This window comes from Melanerpes formicivorus, unplaced genomic scaffold (genome assembly GCF_026170545.1).
Source record: "Melanerpes formicivorus ecotype bairdi unplaced genomic scaffold, bMelFor1.0.p_v2 SCAF_1, whole genome shotgun sequence".
Taxonomy (NCBI): Eukaryota; Metazoa; Chordata; class Aves; order Piciformes; family Picidae; genus Melanerpes; species Melanerpes formicivorus.
Window position 1 is genome coordinate 18,453,822 of NW_027142353.1, and position 21,402 is coordinate 18,475,223.

Sequence of the window (21,402 nt, forward strand, 5' to 3'; positions counted from 1 at the left end):
CAGGGGATACTACTGGCAGCCAGGACAGCTTCATGCTCAGTGCTGCTAAAGCAAACTCAGAAATTAAACAGGGCCTGAAGGAGATGCCTGACTTTTCTAATAGCCTACATAATGAACTCCAACTGGCTCAAATTCTCTTGCTTTCCATAGTTTCAGTCTGAGGGCAGAAACAGCACCAACAGGTTAGGACTTGCTCCTGAGGGAAAGTCTTATGAGGAGAGGCTGAGGGAGCTGGGGTTGTTTAGCCCGGAGGAGACTCAGGGCGGGGGGGCCTTATCAACTCTACAACTAGCTGAGGGGAAGTTGTAGTAAGGCGGGGGTCAGGCTCTTCTCCCAGGCAACTTGTGACAAGACAAGAGGGCATGGCCTGAAATGGCACCAGGAAGTTTAGGGTGGATGTTAGGAAGTACTTCCTCATGGAAAGGGTAATCAGACACTGGAATGGACTGCCCAGGGAGGTGGTGGAGTCACCATCCCTGGAGATGTTTACGGGAAGATTGGATGTGGTACTTAGTGACATGGTCTGGTTGATGTGGTGGCGTTAGGTCATGGGCTGGACTTGATGATCTCAAAGGCCTATTCCAGCCTCAATAATTCTGTGCTTGTATTTCCGCACTGTACACAATGAAGTTGTGGAAGTTCCAACTGTGGCATACTGTGAGTGCAGAAGGTGTACATGATTCAAAAAGCAGCAGGGCAAATCCAGGGGAAAGAAGGTAACTTGGAGCTAATAAGTACGACCGTGTAAGTCCCAGCTTTCAATGTTGCCTGGAGCAGCACATCATTAGGAAACTGTGGTGTTTGCACACTACCTCCTAAATATCCACTACTGGCCATTACTGGGTCACTGGAATAAGCAAGGCTTCGGTCTGCCCCAAGGCAGCTGCTGTTATTCCGAATACAGAGGAAGCCCACAGAGTTAATTCTCTGCCACCTAACACTGGCCTTGATTGACACTTTCTCTTCACATCCACTAAACTCAGACAACAGAAAATTTCTGCCAGGTGGTGTTCTTAGACTACCTGTAGTTTATTGGACTATAGAAAGAACGTGCTCAAACTTGTTGCTTTGCAGGAAGAGTGAGATCTACATTCTGCATCCCCCACCTGAAGGTTTCAGCCTGCAACTTTCACATCCCCAGAGCCCACAACTACTGAAGAGGGCAACCTAGACCCTCCCGTTCTGCTAAAATTGGGTCACTGCAGCAAAGCAGTCAAAATTCTGGGCCCAGAAGGAATTAGCTACTCTGTCACCCAAGAGAAATGAGCCTGCCCATTTCAGTCATTCTTCTCCACCAGCTGTAGGCACAGCCCTTGAACTCACCTTGTCTGTGAACAGTGCCACATCAGACAACCAGGCAATGAGCAGAAATTCAACCAACCAGGATGCTATAAACACCCATTTAAATGCTTTCTAGTACAGACAGAACTAGTCAGTCCTCCCTGCATATGGTGCTCATACACAGCCTGCTCAGATCGCCTCACTTTGCTGAGTGACAGCAGGTATCACTTACTTCAAAGTGTGAGATGATCCTGAATCCCTGACATTTGTAAAACATTTAGAGACCCACAAAAGAATCCCAGCAAGGCAAATGACTACCTATTGCATCCCAACTCTGAGTTCACTTTACAAAGACACTTTTTTTCTCTAAATAAAGATGAGGTAATTTCAAACCAATTATTTTCAGTTCCAGATATATCAACAAAGTGGATGTCCCTAAAATGTCATATTTTTTTTTCCTGGAACCCTTTTAAATTGGAAAACAGGTCTCTCTGTACAGCTTTCAATTACCTTTTATTCTGTGGTCCCAAATGAGACCAGATAGCCACATTCTTAAAAAGGCTTTCATGAAAATGAAAATGAACAGCTCACACTGGTCTGCTGGCTCAATAAATAGAACAGTTCAAAGTGTTTAGACACTACTCAATAGATTTTAAAAAAATACAGAAATAGCCATCTATACCCCTAGAGAAACTTCCATTTTCCTGTTACTACCATAAAATTTGCAATGAAAGTATCTTGAAGACACCGCTTCTGTTATCTGTATTGGCTTAAACAACATATACTTCTAGTAGCTGACCTGCAAAGAAGGTATAAATCTAAGACAAGAAATAACACTGAACCCCAGACCTGCCTGCAAACATGAGAGTTGACCCCTAGCAAAATGTTATCTGTCAAGCTTTCCATAGAACAGAATCATAGAATCATTTAGGTTGGAAAAGACCTGTTAAGATGGAGTCCAACCATTATCTAACTCTACCAAGGCTAGTGCTAAACCACATCTTTTAGAACCACAATCTGTGTGTCTTTTAAACATCTCCAGGAATAGGGATTCAACCACCTCCCCAGGGAGCTTGTTCCAATGTTTCAGATCCCTTTCAGGGAAGAAGTTTCTTCTGATATCAAAGTTTAACCTCCTTTGGTGCAATCTGAAGCCATTTCCTCCTGTCATAGAATCATGGAATTGTTTTGGTTGGTAACAACCTCAGAGAGCATTGATTCCAGCCATTGACCTAACACCACAATGGCCATTAAACCATGTCCTGAAATGCCATGCCATGTCTACACATTTTCTGAACGCCTCCAGGGATCAGTGACTCTACCACCTCCCTGGGCACCCTATTCCAATGCCTGATCAGCCATTCAGTGAAGATTTTTCCTAATATCCAATAAAAACCTTTTCAGGTGCAATTTGAAGCAATTTCCTCTTGTTCTATCATTTGGGAGAAAAGACCAACAACCACCTCAGTACAGCTTCCTCTCAGGTAAGTGCAGTGAGCCATATGGCCTCCCCTCAGCCTCCTCTCCTCCAGGCTACATGATTCCAGTTCCCTCAGGCACTCTTCACAAGACTTGTTCTCTAGACTCTTCTCCAGCTTTGTTGACCTGCTCTGGAGATGCTCCAGCATCTCAACGTCCTTGTGGTCAGGGGCCCAAATCTGTAAACAGTATTTGAGGTGTGGCCTCACCAGTGCAGATTACAGGCACACGAGCTCTTCCCTGGTCCTGCTGGCCACGCAATTTCTGATACAGACCAGAATGCTGTTGACTTTCTTGGCCACCTGAGCACACTGATGGCTTATGTTCAGCTTTTTGTCAGCCAGCACCCCCAGGTCCTTTTCTGCCAGATAGTTTTCCAGCCACTCTCCCCCAAGCCTGTCCTATTACTCATTACTGGGGAGAAGAGACCAACCTGGCTATAGCCCCCCTGTAAGGTAGTTGTAGAGAGCAATGAAGTCTCCCCTCAGCTTCCTTTTCTCCCCGCTTCCCCCTCCTAGACTTCCCCATTCATTTGAATGGTGAGAGGTTTTTAAAATCCCAGCCCAAATATAGCAAAGTGTTGTATGTTCTTGTCCCCAGACATTATATGATATGTTAGTATTTCTTGGAAAGGATTTTGTTCTTTACTATGAGCAGAACAAGAGAGCCTTGAAAACAGGTTTGCTTATAGTGTCCAACTTGGAGGGATTTTAATATAGTATATTAATTGTTATGTATCTGGGTTCTTCAATTTTAAATTAAGATACTGGAATCCAGCAAGAAGTATTAAAATACAAACAGAGCATTTCCTGAAATTCAAACTTCCCAGTTACAGGCATCTTACCAGACCCTTCCTACTGCACAAACACCACAGCAGCTAAAGACAAGCCTTTAAGAGCTCCAAAAAGGCTTCAGGAACTTAAGGCAGCAGACATGGCTCTGGCAGTGCTTCCTCAGCATCCTTCATCTTCCCACCACCAGCAGGGCTTTGGGCTTCACTATGGAAGTACCCCTTCATTCACCTCAGTCATAGTCAACCAGATTAGCTCAGAGACATTTTCCTCATCACATTAAGTTTACAAAGGGCAGTTGTCCAGTACAGTTTTGGGCGTGCCCTGTGGCTGAGCCATGGCAGGGCTTCAGCTGGAGGGAGGCACATGGCTGAAGGCAATGATGTAACTGGCAAACGGGCATGCATCTCTCCAACTGCTGCATCCAATATCCACTGGGTGCACAGGAATCATACACCTATTCCTTCACCAAAGAGGGAGAAATAGACGCTGAGCTGCGACTCCAAAGCCCATGCAGCAGAACCTGGCTTTAAATCAGCAAGTTTCTGGCCTGAATCTGAACCAGGCTCATTAGTCTTCAGCTATTTCTGTCTAGCCTGCAGCATCTCACAGATGAAGGATATTCAGCGACCAGACTGCCTTCAACAATGAGCATTTTGTATCCCCAAACCTGTAATGAGTCCAATGGGTTGCTGTTGAAACTTTTGCTGGGTCTAAAAATCAAATATTGCAAGGACAGGTATTTAAAGCCAAAAATCCCTTTTGAGTTGAAAGCAAACAGCCTGTTAAATTCTGCTGACCTTTTACTGGGAAACAACAGACCTACAAATATACTTCTTTAACATGGGAAAATTTGGATTCTGATGCAATCATGTCACTCCAGAAGCCTGGCCTAAGGCTACAGCTTTATCAGTGGCAGAACTCACCCAGCGTTCTTTTGACGCCACATGGCTCTTCTCCCTTCTGTCAGCAACAACTACAACAACAACTCAGGTTTAACTGCTATCGATTTACCATCCTGGTACACCATAGAATTACGAAGAGAGTGGAGGGAGTACAAGGGAGGATGTGGCACAACATTGAGGCAGATGTAACATTTAGGCTATGGGCAAGTCAGTGTGGAAATGCTCCTGGTTACACAATCACAGCATAGATGAAGTGGAAAGGTCCTCTGGATGTCATCTGGTCCAAACCTCTGCTCAAACAGGGCCATCTAGACTCAACTGCCCAGGACCTCGTACAGATGGCTTTTCAATATCTCCAAGGATGGAGACTCCACAACACCTCTGGGCAACCTTTGACAGTGCTCTGTCACCCTTGCAGTGATAAAGTGCCTCCTGATGTTCAGAGGAAACTTCTCATACTTCAGTTTGTGCCCACTGCTTCTGGTCCTATCACTGGTCATCACTAAGCAGAGCCTGGCTCTGTTCTCTTTACACTCTCTCTTCAGGCATTTAAATACACTGATGAGATCCCCCTGAGCCTTCTCTTCTCCATGCTGAACAATCCCCACTGTCTCAGCCTTTCATCATAGGAGAGATGTTCAAGATCCAACTTTCTGGCCGTTCAATGGACTCTCTCCTGTAGCTCTAAACTTGTGCTTTGGCAGTCTGACCCAGCTGATAGATACTGATTGCATGCTCCCTCATCTACCCTAGAAATCTGGAAAGGTAGTGGCATGCAAGGGAGTTCATATGCCTTCTGAAAACAGTGGCTCTTTTGAATGATCAGTATGTAAAGGAAAGCCTGTCTCAGAGTATTTGAGGGAGCAGCTTAACCACCCAAATGTAACACATATCCCCAGTCTGAGACTAAAGAAATTCTGTCCTCTCTGGGTAGGAAGATGTTTATTCAAAGAGACTCAACATACCCACTATAATTTATTTATACAGCAGGTATACTAAACCAGGATCATTAAAAAGCTATGTCTCCAAAGCTCCAGATATTATGTAAATAAACTCTAAATAATTGCCTGCATTAAAGTGTGGTTCAGCATCCAGCAAGGAAAACAGCTCTTATTTTTTTTAATTACATTCTGATTTTTATCTATAATTCTAGACTGTTCTGTTTATTTACTTACATGAAAAGTTATCCAGGCAGTTGAGTGCAAAAGCCTTATTCTGAAACTGTATGATTAAACACCAGCATTCCTGAAAGCTATGCATCAGATAGATTTTTACAACTAATGACATAAGTCCCTCAACCAGAAGCATAAGCAAACTGAGCTAACCAGGCACATTCTTGACATACATATGGAGAGGTACAAACACTCTTCTGAATAACGGAGATAATGGCTGCAAGGGTAGCAGTTGCAGCCAAGAGCCACACACTCACAATGATCCCTCACAGCTTTTTATGCACTGTGGGGTCAGGCAGCACACTGAAACACAGCTCTGGCTCATGCTCAGCAGCTAGGAGCAACAGCTGAAGATGTTGGTGTCCCATTATCGGATCTCCCTCTGCCTACAACAGAGTTGGCAGAAAGAAACCTATATCCACCTCTGCTGCTTCAGGCCACAATCTGGCTTCTTGGTATAATCCCATCTTTATCAGCAATTTAACTCAACAGACTCAACTAGGAAATGCAAGATGGGAGGCCCAGGTGCACACTTCCTTCTGCCAGCTGGGAAGAGAGTGATGACAGGCAGTGGCATGGAGCAGCACCACTTTAGCCACCAGCAGGCTAGAGCAAGCTGGCCCCTAGGAGCAGATGCCCTCCCACACTAGGACAAAACACACCTGCATGTTTTGATTACTTTAACATGGGTTTGGACTTCTCTTCACTGAGCAATGGTGCTGGTTGTCAACAAGTTATCCACAGCAATTCCTCAAGATCTTCCTCAGGTATTAGCTTAGGTTGCAATTCGTGGGTGAATGCCATCCCTGCACAAAAGTCTCCAGCTCAAATAGCTGGCAACTCTACCTATACTGTCAGGGAGGGCAATGCTGTCCTTGGGTAGTGAGGACAGGCATGTTGCTGCTTTGGCCAGGATGATGCAGTAGCAGCAGCACCTCTTGCACTGCAAATCACCTGTCCTGGCAATCCAGGAGTGACCAAGCCCTGCTGCCCACCTCCAGCCTCCCAGCTACAGCCCTGATTCCTTACAATTGTTTTAAGTTGTATTTAAAAAACCACTTCTACTGACTCCTTAGTTTTTCATAAAAGCTGATTATTGCCTATTTGCTGCACACACTGGCCTATCTGTTTAAAGGAGGGGCAGGGGGGGAAGTATTATCCTGTTGGCAGACAGCCAGCACAGAAGACCATCTACAAAGAAGCTGTTACAGTTTATCGTGCAGTAATCCATGGATTAAGGTCATTAATAGACTCAATGACATACTGCCATGACTCCAAAAGTCCTGTTCTGGCTTGTAAAATATACAGAACATAAACATTTTCTCCAAGTTGCTTTCTTCCAAATCCTCAAAAGAAAAAGTGCAAAAATGTAGAAGATACGTAATACAGCATCTCGGATTGCACCAGAAAAAGAGTTATAATAAAGATAAATCAACACTTTCAAATAACACTGAATTTTCTTCTTGTTCACATTGATGCTTTCACAGTAAAAGCTGCCTGGGTGAGTAATCAAAAACTACATGTAATGGGTTGGGGCAAACCCCCTCCCCACCATGTGCAGAAATAACGACTCAGACAAACAGATTGCAAAAGTGATGGAAGGTTTAAATAGAAAACAGTGAGTGCGTGCAGAGAGCTAGGAACACAGTGACAAGAGAGACCCCAAAACAGACCCAGAGAGATCCCATCCCCACCTGAGGGTGCACCCAAAACCCCCAGGGCTCCTCCTTTCCCCCCCCTCCCCCACTGCTAGACTAGTCTCAGCTGGCCAGATCTGAGACTGCCCATCCCCCGGTTAGGCCCATGGCCAGGAGGTCTCTCCCCCAGTTACCGGGTGGCGAAGAGGAAGGAAAGAGGAAGTGCCAGACCCTGCCATAAAACTTATAGTGGTGCAAGGGATCATGGTAGGAAATAACCTAATTTCCTGTGTCCACCCACTGGGCTGGACTTCTGGACACAGGAAACACCCCTGTAGCAGAGGGCACCCAGCCCAAACTACGACACTACACAACTAAATTTAAAGAGCAAGCATTCTCCCATGCCCAAAAGACAAAGCCACAAGTGAAGCTCTCAAAATAAAATTTTTAAAAATGCTCATTTTCCCCTTTACTTATTGATATGAAAGAAGATTTTCCATTTTGTTGACATGAGAACAGAAATGTATCATCACACAAAACAGTGTGTACTCCCCTCCCAAAGCCCATGAGGTCATTAATTTTCTTTTAAAATAGTTTTCTAAAGCGTGCCAGATGTCATTAGGAAGCCAAGTCTTAACAACATAATTGCTAAAATATCCTCCAAAGGAGGGAATCACTTCACTCTCTTCCAAACTTTGGTATCTACACTGTACATACATGTAATTATTAATGCTATTAACTTATCCAAGTCTCCAATACCAAGGGTAAACAACGTGTCAAAACTGAAGTAATGGATAGACTTTTCCTACTTCTGTTGATTTAAACAAAAGAGTCTGCACTCTTTCTATATGATTTGCCTCATTAGGACTCTGGTAATGTCCTAGTACTGTGCCATTATATGTTTTTGTTTGTCATGAAACAATGCTAAATCATAAAATGTGCTCAGGAGGATATAATTGTCCCACCAGCTGTAAGCAATTCTGTACCAGTCACACACAATTCTTGTAAACAACATATTGACACTGGAAAATAAAATCCTTAGAAAGAAATCTTCTAAAAGCTTCAATAAATAGAAGTTACAACAAACAACATTTGTATTAATATGCATCTTACCACGAACAAATCACTTTCTGATTAGCCTGGTTTAATGGCAACTCATTTCACACTTTCAGTACAGTATAGTAGCGTATTCACTACACATGCAGTTTTTTCTTACCTTTAACGAATCAAAGCAGGCAATAACCCTTCCATTCTCAACCTGGCAACTTTTAGGGGGGTGTGCAAATTTGCATTCTTCATCAGAGCGTGAACAAGTTCCTCTCTGAAACTGCCTGCAAACTTCTAATGTTAGCCATTTTGTATCTCTGACGGGAGCAACATTCAGAGCCATGGTGAAAAGCCGATTTAGAACTTGTAAATTTCTGTCAAGTGAAATACGCTGAAAGGATTTCCAAAACTAATGCCAAAGAAGAGGGAAAAAGAAAAGGGGAAAAAAAAATACCTCAAAACCCCCCAGAAAAAAAAATTCAACTGAAATTTAAAAGAAAGTTAAAAAAACTGGGAAACGATTAATGACGTCCAGTGCACACAAAGCAGAATAAACAGAGAAAGTTTATCAGCAAGCAGTCATTCATCAATCATTAAGTCCCACTTGTAGACTTTTGGCTGGGAAAAATCATGCTCAGTCACATTTCTGTCTGGAAAACACGGGAACTTGTAGATTATATCAGGGATGCACCAGTTTCAAGCCAAGGTCCTTTGACGAAGTGGCACTCCTTGATAGAATAGTAGTTCTCTGACAGTTGCTCGCTGGTATTGATTACACAAGAAAAGCAATGCAGTCATTTGTTCATGTTCCAGGAATAGTGATAATTACTGTTCTTCCTCTTTTGCTGCTTTCAGTTTCCCATCAACTAATTGGCAAATGGAGACAGCTGAGGTATCTTCCACCCGGTGTAAGGTGAAGGCAATGTCTGGCTGGCAAAGACGGGATTTTGAGAATACAAGCGTAGCAGTCCTCACTCATAAAAGTGACTTGGCAAAGGCACTTTTTAAGTCACTGACCTGACAAAACAAATACAGTATCAGTTCACATGTAACTCATTTGCATCAACATTACGAAACCCATCATGCCTTTTTATCAGACATTATAAATATACTGCCAATGCTCACTTGTATTTCTTCTTTCTGAACAAAATCTGCCTCCCTCCCAAAGTTATGCATGACAAGGGAATAACCAGTTGAAACACATATTGCAGTAATATTCTAGGCAGCAATCCAGAAGTTGGGAATGATTTAAATAGATGAATGTGGCAGACACAATAATTAGGCATGCTGGTTGTGAAACAATTCAATGTGCTTAGTCTCCAAAACAATATACAAGAACCTGTGTTTCCATTCATTTATCATTTGGCCCTTTAAATTACTACATTAAAAGCTGTCACTTGTTGATTTGTTCTTCCTTAGAAATTATTTTATATGCTCAGATTTTTTTTTGCCTCTCCCTCTGTTTCTCAAGGGGAGAGAAAAAAGTTAAATTATCATCAGAAAAATTACAGGGGAAAAAAACCAATACTTCCAGATCCAGAAAATATAGTTAACTTCCCCATTAAGCTAAAAGCTGTTTCATAAAGGCTTCATGAAAGGACTCACCACTAAGTCATCATCCTCTAATGAGTTCTTTCTAATAAGAAGTAGTCTTTATCTAATTCTTCCTTTGATTAAATTAGCTTTCATGTACCTTTACAAATAGATTTTGATGTTGAGCCATGTAAGACTTAAATGTGGAACTTAAGCTACTTGGGGACTATAAAATAGCTAGGATATTTTATAAATAAGCAGTTCTGAAAATCAAAGGGTTAGATATTACAAATATTTTTAAATAAATGACTATTTTATATGCAGATGGTGAAACCGCAGACATGATGTTTCCTTCTATTCAGCTTCAAAAGAACACAAATTTAACTTTGCGGATACCAGCCAGAAACAGCTGACGGTTTATTTTTGTGCCACAATAAAGAAAAAGGGGAGGACTGGAACAAGTGAGATTTTAAAATGCATCATTAAAAATAGCTCTAAAAACACTGTCATCTTTCCCATGCAAGAATATGCTTGGACTTGTCTTACTTAATTGAAGTCAGTATTGTTAGTTATATGAGTAAGGATTACTCACACGGAGTTTCAAGAATAGATCCCAGTTCTGAATTCCAGGTCTTAACATCAAAAGGCGTTTCTGTTACTTAGTAATGCTACCAAAAAGGCTTTTACAACGTGACTGATATCTACACCAAAATTTGCCACTGATAGCATAAATAAAGGTAATGCAATGCTAATTGCTCAAACATTTAGTTTTGGTTGCAACACGCAAGAGGATGGGTCTGAAGGATACACTGCTAGCTTTACCTGGCCATCAGGAATAAGAAGTTGCAAGAGAATTCTGCATTTTTAAATAATTCTATGCAACTGTGGCATAGTACAACGCATGAATTAAGTATTCCTCAGATTAAATATTCCATCAGTGTTGTCCAACAGCATTGATGAAGAACAAGGTTAAGTTGGAAATGTACAAAGAGGTGAGAAAAAACTCATAACTGATGAAAAGGGAAGATAGGTAGAAAGCCTCTCCACAGGCACTTGGAGCTGATTAATTTTAGAGCTAATGATTTAGATGGACAATAAGATGGACAATAAGATGGACATGAGTAGACAGTGTGCACTTGCAGCCCAGAAGGCCAATCACGTCCTGGGCTCCATCAAAAGATGCATTGCCAGCAGATCCAGGGAGGTGATTCTGCTACTTTGCTCTGGTGAGACCTCACCTGGAATATTGTGTCCAGCTCTCGAGCCCTCAGTAGAGGAAAAACATGGACCTCATGGAGTGGGTCCAGAGGAGGGCCATGAAAACAACCAGGGTGTTAGAGCACCTCTGCTACAAGGTCAGGCTGAGGGAGCTGGGGCTGTTCGGCCTGGAGAAGAGAAGGCTCTGGAGAGCCCTAACAACATTCCAGTACCTAAAGGGGGCCTACAAAAAGGATGGAGAGAGAATGTTTACAAAGGTCTGTAGTGGTAGGATGAGAGGCAATGGCTTCAAATTAGAGAAGAGCAGACTTAGATTGGATATTAGGAACAAATTCTTTACCATGAAAGAAGTGGAACACTGGAAAAGGTTGCCCAGGGAGGTTGTTGAGGCCCTATCCCTGCAGATATTCAAGGTGAGGCTCAAGAGGGTTCTGGGCAACCTGATCTAGTTGAGGATGCCCCTGCTTACTGCAGAGGGAGTTGGACTAGATGACCTTTGGAGGTCCCTTCCAACCGAGACCATACTATGATGCTATGAAGTATTCTCCTTGGAACCAACCACTCCCATTCAGAAATGTCAGTAATGGTTTTCAGTAAATAGACGTAGGAGACACACAAATTTTGGGAAAAGGGCACCACTGAAAGTTGAGTGGCAATACTTTGCTGGGCTGAATACTGCAGAAATTGACAATGTTGTTTCTCAAGTAATAGATGTACTAAAGTAGGTAGACTAAAGACTAGACATTGCATATGGTGGCAAAGCAAACAGCATGCACTATATGCATGGCAGCAGCCATGCTTTCAAAACAACCCACAAAAGTGCGCAACAAAATCTCACATGAGATTCCTGGGGCTGCAGCAAGAATTAATACCAAAAAGTGTTTGGGGGGTAGAGTAGAAGAGGAGAGGAATAAAGCATCATCCTATTTCTTATCTTCCAACTACATGAAGAAAGTGAAGCATGAGAAGTTTGTCTCAAAAACCTGTGTCTTGTTAAACGTAACAGCACCATCTGATTTCTCAAGACACATTGAGTACTTCAGCAGTTTCTACTGATGCAAACTTAAAAAAGAGAGATGAGATCCTTCTAAAGGAGGCCATGCCTTCCACAGGAGGCAGGTACAGACATGGTGTAGATGGAAGAATCTGGAGTCCTTCACCCCTACCACACATATGGCTTATGTTTTCATGACCACATCCTATGCAGCTGCCATCACCTGCTCCAGAAGCATAAAGGAAGAGATGCCACCTGGAATCTCTGACCATGAGGGAAGCAATAGAAGAGAAGGGAGAGGAAAGGGAAACAGGAGAAAAATAGGAGGAACAAAAGAAAGTAGAGTTGAATATATGAAAAAAGAGCTCAAGAGAAGGAAAAAAAAATGGGAATAGAAGGTAGGAAAGTCAAATGGCTCTTTGGGTAAGAAGGAAGGGTGAATCTTCATAGGAAGTGAGCAAAAAATATGCTTGTTGTGGAAGAAAGATGAAAAGAGGATGTGAACACTGGAGGAGAGAAGGACAAGAAGGAATTTTAGAAGGAAAATAAAAGAGACTATGGTAACTGGGTAAACAGAGGGAAGTAAATGAGGGAAAAGAAACACAGGATTTTAAAAAGAAAATATCATTATTGTAATAATAATCCTCAATAAAATGCCCCACAGGCCACAGACCATTACTAACATTATAGATTACCCTGACCTTATGTATTGCAAAACCCACTCATGGAGAAACCAGGGCCTCCATCAGATGTGAACTCCATTACTACTAATTTCTGTGTGTATCCCAACATATCAACTAAAATCAGCTGTCCTCTCAAAACCAGCCTAAAGTCCTCAGCATCATTGAGGTCCCTCATCCAGGCAGAGGTTTTGCTTTTTGGTTTGCTTGGGAGCTTTGTTGACTTGTTTTGTTGTTGTTGTCATTAATGACTCCACCTGAAGCCTACAGTCCCACTACAGTTAAACAAACTACCTGAGCTTTTACCTTGACAACTGAGATGCAAAATGTTCCTACTTAAGCTGAAAAAAGCACTCAATGTAAGTAGAAAAAAAATAATTTTATTTGTTTTTCTGCAACTATTGCTGTTTATTTGCAGTCTCTCACATACTTGGATCAATGGAATTGATCCAGAATATACATCCACAAATGCTGTTTTTCTTAGGCTAAGTGAAATAAATTCATGAACATGTATTTGTAAAAACTATTTAGCTTTAGACTGCTCTTTTCAGATAAACATCACTTTCCTTTTGTGGAAAGCTAGCAAGGCTCAGAGGAACAAGAGGCTTTTGCCAATCTCATGTTTTCTTGAGAGAGTGGGTAAGAGGCTGTGTTAGGCTCCAGATCTTTCTGTTCTAAACCACAAAATAATTTCTCTCCTCTTCCAAGGAAGGGGGAAAAAAATTGTAATTTAAAAAAAATAAATCCTTTTACTTATTAAACAAGGCACAGCACACCAGCACTAGGCACTCCCAGAAAAGGTTCTCATTCTGAAGAACACAAGACAGCCAGCACCTGCAAGAGCTGCAAGCAAGCACAAAGCCCCTGACCTATTACAAACCAGCTGGCTCTCTCAGGTAGAAAATAGGAGTTCTTGGTCTTTACAAAATATGGGCTGCTCTCATACAGTAGTTTAACTTATCAGACAGATTACGTGGCATTGGATTATGTCTAATTATTATCTGTCTAAAAGAGAAGCTGAAACTTCTGAGCATGCTGTATTCACACTTCAGTAAGGAACGTGTAGTAAAATGAAAATCTCATCTTCAAAAAGATAACTCTGCAGGTGATGATTTCCACCAAAGGAGAAGAATACTTTGCATGGTCCCAACACAGATCTCTAGTGGAACTACTAAGTTAAAACAGATTTACACTTTACTCTTAGAGAATTAAGCACTCTGTATTATTCATCACATTAAAATCTTCAGTTACAGATGTCAAGACTGGAGCTCAGTTTGTTGCTCCTATTGTCAAAGTTTATCAAGATGATCAATATATATTTCATATATATGTGTGTATACACACACACAAAAATACTAAAACTACACACACAAAACCCCAAACAAACAAAAAAAAACAACCAACAACCCAAAATCTCAGTATACTGTGGAAGAGGGGTGTTCCTCCTTTAGGCCACTAGAAGGGCAGAAACCTATTGACCATCAATAGATTACTCACCCAATTCAGTCAAAGAACATAGGTGGGATAAAACTCACCTTCAGGACCTAACTGACCTACTGGGTGCTCTCATTCTAAAAGAATGTCTTGAGAACTTATTTTCCACACCCAGAACACATATACTGCAACTCTTCAGAGAGAGACTGTTAGTTTAGCCAAAAAACAAAAGGAATGCTTTCAAGAGGACCAAAATCACATCCCTTGACACCAAGTAGGTTGCTGCTACAGCTTTTATTCATAAACATATATTCATGTTGCTTACTTCCAGAAAATCATGTCCAGACTCTTATTTCAGAAGTCTTTTAACAAAGAAACAAAACAATGACCCTGCAGTAGACACCAAGTGCAAAAAGTTTCAGATTGAAATTGTAAGCTCTGGCTGGAAGGTGTAAGCAGTGGAAAACAGGCTCTCTGATCTTAGTCATGGTTAAGCATAAGTATCACTACCTTTGTGCTGCACAATACAAGTTTACAAACCAGCAAATAACATTCAAGGCCTCCGAACCGAAGAGAAGCTGTATACCAAAGTACTGCTGTGACCCCTTGAGTACACTCCAGCATTGCCTTCAGTTCCAGCTACCTGCCATTTCCTTGACTCCCCTGTGTTGTTTTCTCTTGCCCTCCCTCAGACTCCCTACCACAGAAAGCAAGGCTGCAGCTTAATCCTAGGATAAAGCTGGATTCCACAGGTGCACAATAAAGTCAGAACAGCAGCATAAAACACCCTGCCATCAGGCATGCTGCACAACTCAATCAAGACTTTCTATGACCTTCTAAGATGTACCCACCAGTCCCTGCCCCACAGCTGAGAGAGTAAAAAGCAGAGCAAGCATGACAGCACAGGCTGTGGCCCCTATCCCTTCCCTGAACCCTCCTTGTAATGATCATAGTATCATTCAGGGTTGGAAGGATCACAAGGATCATCTAGTTTGCTGGAACGAGTCCAGAGAAGAGCAACAAAGTTGGTGAGGGGTTTGGAACACAAGCCCTATGAGGAGAGGCTGAGGGAGCTGGGGTTGCTTAGCCTGGAGAAGAGGAGACTCAGGGGTGACCTTATCACTCTCTACAACTACCTGAAGGGAGGTTGTAGACAGGCTGATGATGGTCTCTTCTCCCAGGCACCCAGTACCAGAACAAGAGGACACAGTCTCAGGCTGCACCAGGGGAGGTTCAGGTTGGATGTTAGGAAGAAGTTCTATACAGAAAGAGTGATTGCGCTATGGAATGGGTTGCCCGGGGAGGTGGTGGAGTCGCCGTCATTGAAGGTGTTCAGAAGGAGACTTGACGGGGTGCTTGGTGCCATGGGTTAGCTGTTTGGGTGGGTTGGATTGGTTGATGGGTTGGACACGATGATCTTGAAGGTCTCTTCCAACCTAGTTTGGTTTATTCTAATAAAGGTTTATTCTAATAAAGGTTTATTCTAGTTCCAACCCCCCTGCCATGGGCAGGGACACCCCACACTAGATCAGGCTGGCCAGAGCCTCGTCCAGCCTGCTCTTAAACACCTCCAGGGACAGGACTTCAACCACCTCCCTGGACAACTCATTCCAGGGCTTCACCACGCTCATGGGGAAGAACCTCCTCCTCACATCCAGCCTGAATCTCCCCACCTCCAGCTTCATTCCATTCCCCCTAGTCCTATCACTACCTGACATCCTGAGAAGTCCTTCCCCAGCCTTCCTGTAGGCCCCCTTCAGATACTGGAAGGCCACAATTAGGGCACCTCGGAGCCTTCTCTTCTGCAGACTGAACAGCCCCAACTCCCTCAGTCTGTCCTCATAGGAGAGGTGCTCCAGCCCTCTGATCATCCTTGTGGCCCTTCTCTGGACACGTTCCAGCACCTCCACATCCCTCTTGTAATAGGGGCTCCAGAACTGGACACAGTACTCCAGGTGGGGTCTCACCAGGGCTGAGTAGAGGGGGAGGATCACCTCCCTTGACCTGCTGGCCACACTTCTCCCGATGCTGTATCCCAGGACAGTAAGGATGACTCTCACTGCATACTAATTTAAACCTCACTGTGCAAGATCTCACACTAACCAATACAGAGAGGATCTTATGTCAGAAGATGCTAATGTTAGGAAAAAAAAAAAAAAAAGAAAAAGAAAGAAAGAGAGAAAGGGAGGAAAAGTAACTTCATAGACAAATAGTGTGACAGTCAGCATGTCTGTTAATCACCTTTGAATAGATCACATTCTCAAAAACAGAACGTGTGAGAGATTTTCCTGTGGTGAATACACTTTTCTCACTCCATTAACCCACCAGATTAGGAAACAGGATCAGAAAGTGATGTGACAGCACAGAGGTATCATCAGCAAATACTATGCCAGCTTCATATTCTTCTCTCGAACTAGTTTTTAACAGTCATATTATTGACATGTAACCTATAGATATCTAGTAAGGCTGAACAATGTACAGTAGAGTTTAGTGATGTCTTTTCATAGTTCAGTAAAATTATAGCATTAAAACCAGAACTAGGCATCTGGCTCTTTTCCGACCTGTTGTAAAGTCACCAAAAAATAATGTTCCCTACTTTTAAGGAACAAGAGAAAACACGACAGACTTCCACAAAACATCATCTGTTCTTTGACAGCAAATATGAATGGAAAACCTTCCTGCCTCCATAGTATTTTAAAGAAAAAACATTCAATTACAGCAGAACATGAGGAGTGCATTTTCTTCTACACATTTCAAATGAAACTTCAGAACATTTCTTTAATAATTTTGAAGTTTTTTGTTTTGTTGGGGGTTTTTTGGTTTTGTTTTGTTTTTCACTAAGATGGTAGCAGCTTCCATTTGGCATCAAGCAAACCCACAATGCCCAACCGAGAAAGAAGCCAGAACTACCGTATCAGAGAAGCAGCCTACTAGTTTAGCCAGGTAGCTGGGAGCCAAAAAATAAGTTCAGTTCCTGTATTAATCCGACCTGAACTCATCTGAAGTCAGAAGTGCCCTGATTTACAAAAGAATCAGTATTTATTTTATTTGCTTGACTTAGAGATAACTATTGCAACATCTCTCTATGCCTGTTACACAACCAGAGAGGAACATTTGCCAACTGTAATTCACATGAACGCTTTACCCAGCATCAATCCTAACTACTTTGGCTAAGCTGAGAGAAGTCCAGGGACAGGTTAGAAAACACTATTCTGTTTTATTTAAACTGAGCATGACCTCCAAATACCAGTTCTGCTAAATGAGCCATATTTTCCTTGTCAAGATCACTAATGTGCCAGGTTCAGGCTTTTTAATATGTCCCATGCTATTTACAGCATAGCAATGAGATTCTTACCAGAAGCCATTGGTTCACTTTGAAGCTGGCTTTACAATATAGCAGCACTAATGTCCTTTGTCCTCAGGGAAGCAGGTGAGGAGGAAGGTGTACCACTGACTGCGAAACAACAGACACAGCCTGGAACCTTTTCAGCGATCCACTGTACTACTGTGCTAATGGACCATAAAATATTTCTGCTGAACTTTAAGTCTGCAGATGACTGGAACACACAAGAGTATTTTATAACATCAAAGTGCTTCAAAGTCATGCTGACAAAACTAATGTTCATTATGCTTCAGTTAAAATGCAGTTGCAGAAAACAGGGGTTTTCTGCTAGCAAACATTTTTCTTTACTTTTTGGTTTTTAAATAATTCTATTTATCCCACTCCACTTAACCTTCTCCTCCTCTCTTGGCCTTTACCTTCTCTCACAATCCAAAACTTAAGCACTTCTTGTTTCCATGTCTCCAAAAAAGTGATTTTATCCTCTAGGTGTACGTATTTCGTACACAAAACTCTGCTCCCACCTTGACAAGAGGGCAAAAGCAATTTCTCTTTCTGTGCCTCTGTGAGCAGAGTTAATCATCCCCGACAGCAATGACGTTCTCACTTGGCCTCTTGTGGACACAAATGTTTTGCTTTTGGCATGAGTGCACCATGTAACAGCTATTAGTCAAACTCAATTCCCCAAGGAACGGTACCCCAGTGCATTAGGAGCTTCTACTCACATCCTGCTGCAGACATGCATTGTATTTTTGTATTTTTTTTCCCTCAGGACTGTAAAAATATTTATAGAAAAGTGTGCTTATATAGTGTGAAATTTCTACATGCTGGCATGGAGGGAATGTGTGATCAAATGACTTTTCTCACCTGCCAAAGGACCGATAGCATGCTGTTACACAGGAGTGCAATTTAAAGGAGCTCAGGCTGTTGTCAGTTTTCTGTTTTCTCTACTCCAGTGTCACGACGCCCAGACAGGAAAGCACAACTCTTATCGAGGTATGTAACAAACAGCATCCCTTTGCACTGAAAGATAGGTCTGAATAAACCAGGGACTCAATGTAAATTAGGATATGTTGAACTGGCAAACTGAAAGTATGTTTAAGACTGCCAACAGCGTTATTAGTAATATACCCCAATAAATTACCCAGCTCTGGGAAGCTGCATGGCACATCCAAACAAAGCTTTCAAGGCAAGGCCGCAAAAGCACTACCTAATGCTATTAACTGTGACTGCCTCTTAAGCACTAAACCCACTCTGCTGAACAGATTCCCTGCACAAATCCAAGCATATCTAAGATAAAATAACCGCATTTCTGTGCTGTTTTCTCCATTTATATTTTCCTTGAGAACAGAATATTAAAATACACAAAGATAACTTTAGAAGGTCAGTCAAAAAATCCATTTCATCCAATATCCAGTCTCCAACAACAGGCAATACCAGTTGTATACAGAGGAGTGCAAAACCAGGGCAGGCAGAGCATGGTAATTTCTATTAATCTTCTCCCAGTAACTTTTAACTGATGTCTTTGTATTTAATAGGTCTCACTGGATTTTTCTTTCATTGATTTGCTTACTCCCTTTTTGAACCCTGCTCTCTCAGAAGTGTCTTTCATCATGTGCATAGAATGTAGGAGGCTGAGAGGGAGCCTGACTGGTTTTCACAATTGTTGACAAAAGCCTAGACTCTCAGGAGAGGAACATGGATATGGAAGGAAGCACTTTTGGCCTTCAGAGATTTTAAGAAAAATTGAAAACAGCAAATGGAGCTGGGGACTGAGATGACTGATCACAAAAACTTTTCAGTAAATCTGTGTTGTTACTGGCTTTTTATTACCCCTGAATGCATTAAAGTAAGAGACAGAATGTACCTTTTATTTACAATATAAGTGAAGCTTAGAGAAAATCACTTTTAAAGCCTACCAAAACAGGAAAAAATACAACGACCCCTCCTTCTGCATACCGAGCTGCATCACCTAGGTGCATCCTCAAATGCAATGCTTTCTTAGCAATCCAACAGAGAAGGAGGAAAACCCAACAGTGTGCCCAAAGAAGCCCAGTTGAGTCACTCTGACCACATTCTGCCAAATCCAGAGCGTTTAATGATCATATCAAACACACTTTGGAAGCATCAACTCATCACAGTGGGCAGGAGCTTCCAAAAGGGAAAAATAAAAACCTCAAGAGTGTCCACTTCTCAGAGGGTTGCCCAAGCAAGGCTACATTAGTGTCCATTTTATCACAAGGACTCAGCTCCCCTTTCTCCATCCATTATTAGCGCACGTGTAACATGCCACAAGAGTTTCATTTACTTCCAGAACTAAAGAAACCCCCTTGAAGCAGAATATACCCAAGTGCTTTAGTTCTTAGGTATCTCACAGAACATACTGCAAAGCTAGATTAAGCATCTGTGTTAGAGCACTTTATGTTGTACAGCAGTTAAACTTAAGCTGCTGTTCCATCTTTTTAAAGTCACCTATGGAATAGCAGATTGTTAACAGTACCTTCAAAGGCAATTTAATTATTTTTTTTAATAATGTTGCCATGCCAACACTCAGACAGAAAATGTTTTATATAACAGAAGTTGAAATCTTCCATTAAAAGCCATTTTTGAAAGACCCTTCCCAGCCAAGGAGAAAGCAGTAATGGTGGGTGTTTTTGGCACAGCACTGGGGGGAGGAGGGGGTGGGGGGTAGTGAAGGAAAAAAAAGTAGTACTACTGAAAAGGTTAGTGGTCTGTTCTGAAGGTAGGTTGCCTCTTTTGTGTTTTGAACAGAGAGATTGTTTCCTACCTGATTATCTTTAGTCCTCCAAGGCAAATACAGAAAATATCTAATCAAGCTCAGTGTGAAGATGACAGCAAAAGATGTTCTTTTCAAAATTCATACTATTTATTTGCCCACCAAACAACCTCACCAAAACCAATACTTAAAACTTCTGAGGCTACCTCTGTTGTATTTGCAATGCCCAGTGGAAATTTACTCTTCCTGGGAAAAAATGATTTGCCTTTAGTGGACTACTATCCTGTTGACAAATTAGAATCATGAGCTCAGAAAGAGAAATGCTTTTTCTCTAGAACTGTTTTTGCAATTGGTGGCAGAGAAACAAAGAACTTTTCTCAGAGTACTGTTGAATTTCTGTTTTCCTGGAAATCTTGAAAACTTCTACTTAATCCCGAGGCAAATGATGGAGTAACAACTAGAAGGAGCATGCAGTAACTGCCTGCAGATACTGCCTACCACAGCAAATACATTTTTCCCTGATCTCTGATATGATGAATTCTGGGTTTGCTGTGCAGTACTGCTACTGACCTTCCTTTTTGCTTGAGCACCGATTAAGAAGCACTGACCCAATAAAAATGGATCATATTGATCTGTTGTTCTAATTTGTGTAACACATCTCTCTTGATCCAAAAAGTTCACCACCCATTGCCACTTGAAGAAAGTTGCTTTCTAAAATAATTTCATTTCAGAAAACAAAACAAAACAAAACAAAACAAACAAACAAAACAACAAACTTTTTCTTTTTTTTTTTTTTTAAAGTAAGTAGCAGGAGAAAAAGTACTTAACACACAGGGAGGATGCACAGGAACAAACCCAGAAAGCTTACTGGCCAACAGTAGGACTCTTGATGAGTTCATACTTGTTTTTCTGCCATGTGCATAGCTCAATTGCCCACAGCAGTAAAACAGGACATAAACTATATTCAGATTTCTGGAAAGGAAGAGGGATGAAAATAAATAAGCAAAGAAAACAAAACAAAAACCCTGCCACTATCTTGAGAAAGCAACTTTAATGTACAGAGCCTTCCTTTTCATTTCTTTTAGCCTAAAAGTTCAAAAGGGGATGGATTCAGGTAGCAATACTGACTGCCTAGGCAGCATTAGTGTAGTACT

At 41.8% G+C, this 21,402-nt stretch overlaps 1 protein-coding gene across 7 annotated transcripts in view; it reads right to left on the minus strand.

The window, feature by feature from the left end:
• Positions 1-21,402, minus strand: part of MBNL2 (muscleblind like splicing regulator 2) — a 118,378-nt gene that overhangs the window by 69,918 nt on the left and 27,058 nt on the right. For all 7 annotated transcript variants that reach the window (XM_068167415.1, XM_068167600.1, XM_068167251.1 and 4 more), the window contains exon 2: positions 8,482-9,329. In XM_068167415.1, coding sequence (XP_068023516.1) covers positions 8,482-8,655 — 174 coding nt within the window. In that variant the 5' untranslated portion in view covers positions 8,656-9,329. The remainder of the gene's footprint in view (positions 1-8,481; positions 9,330-21,402) is intronic.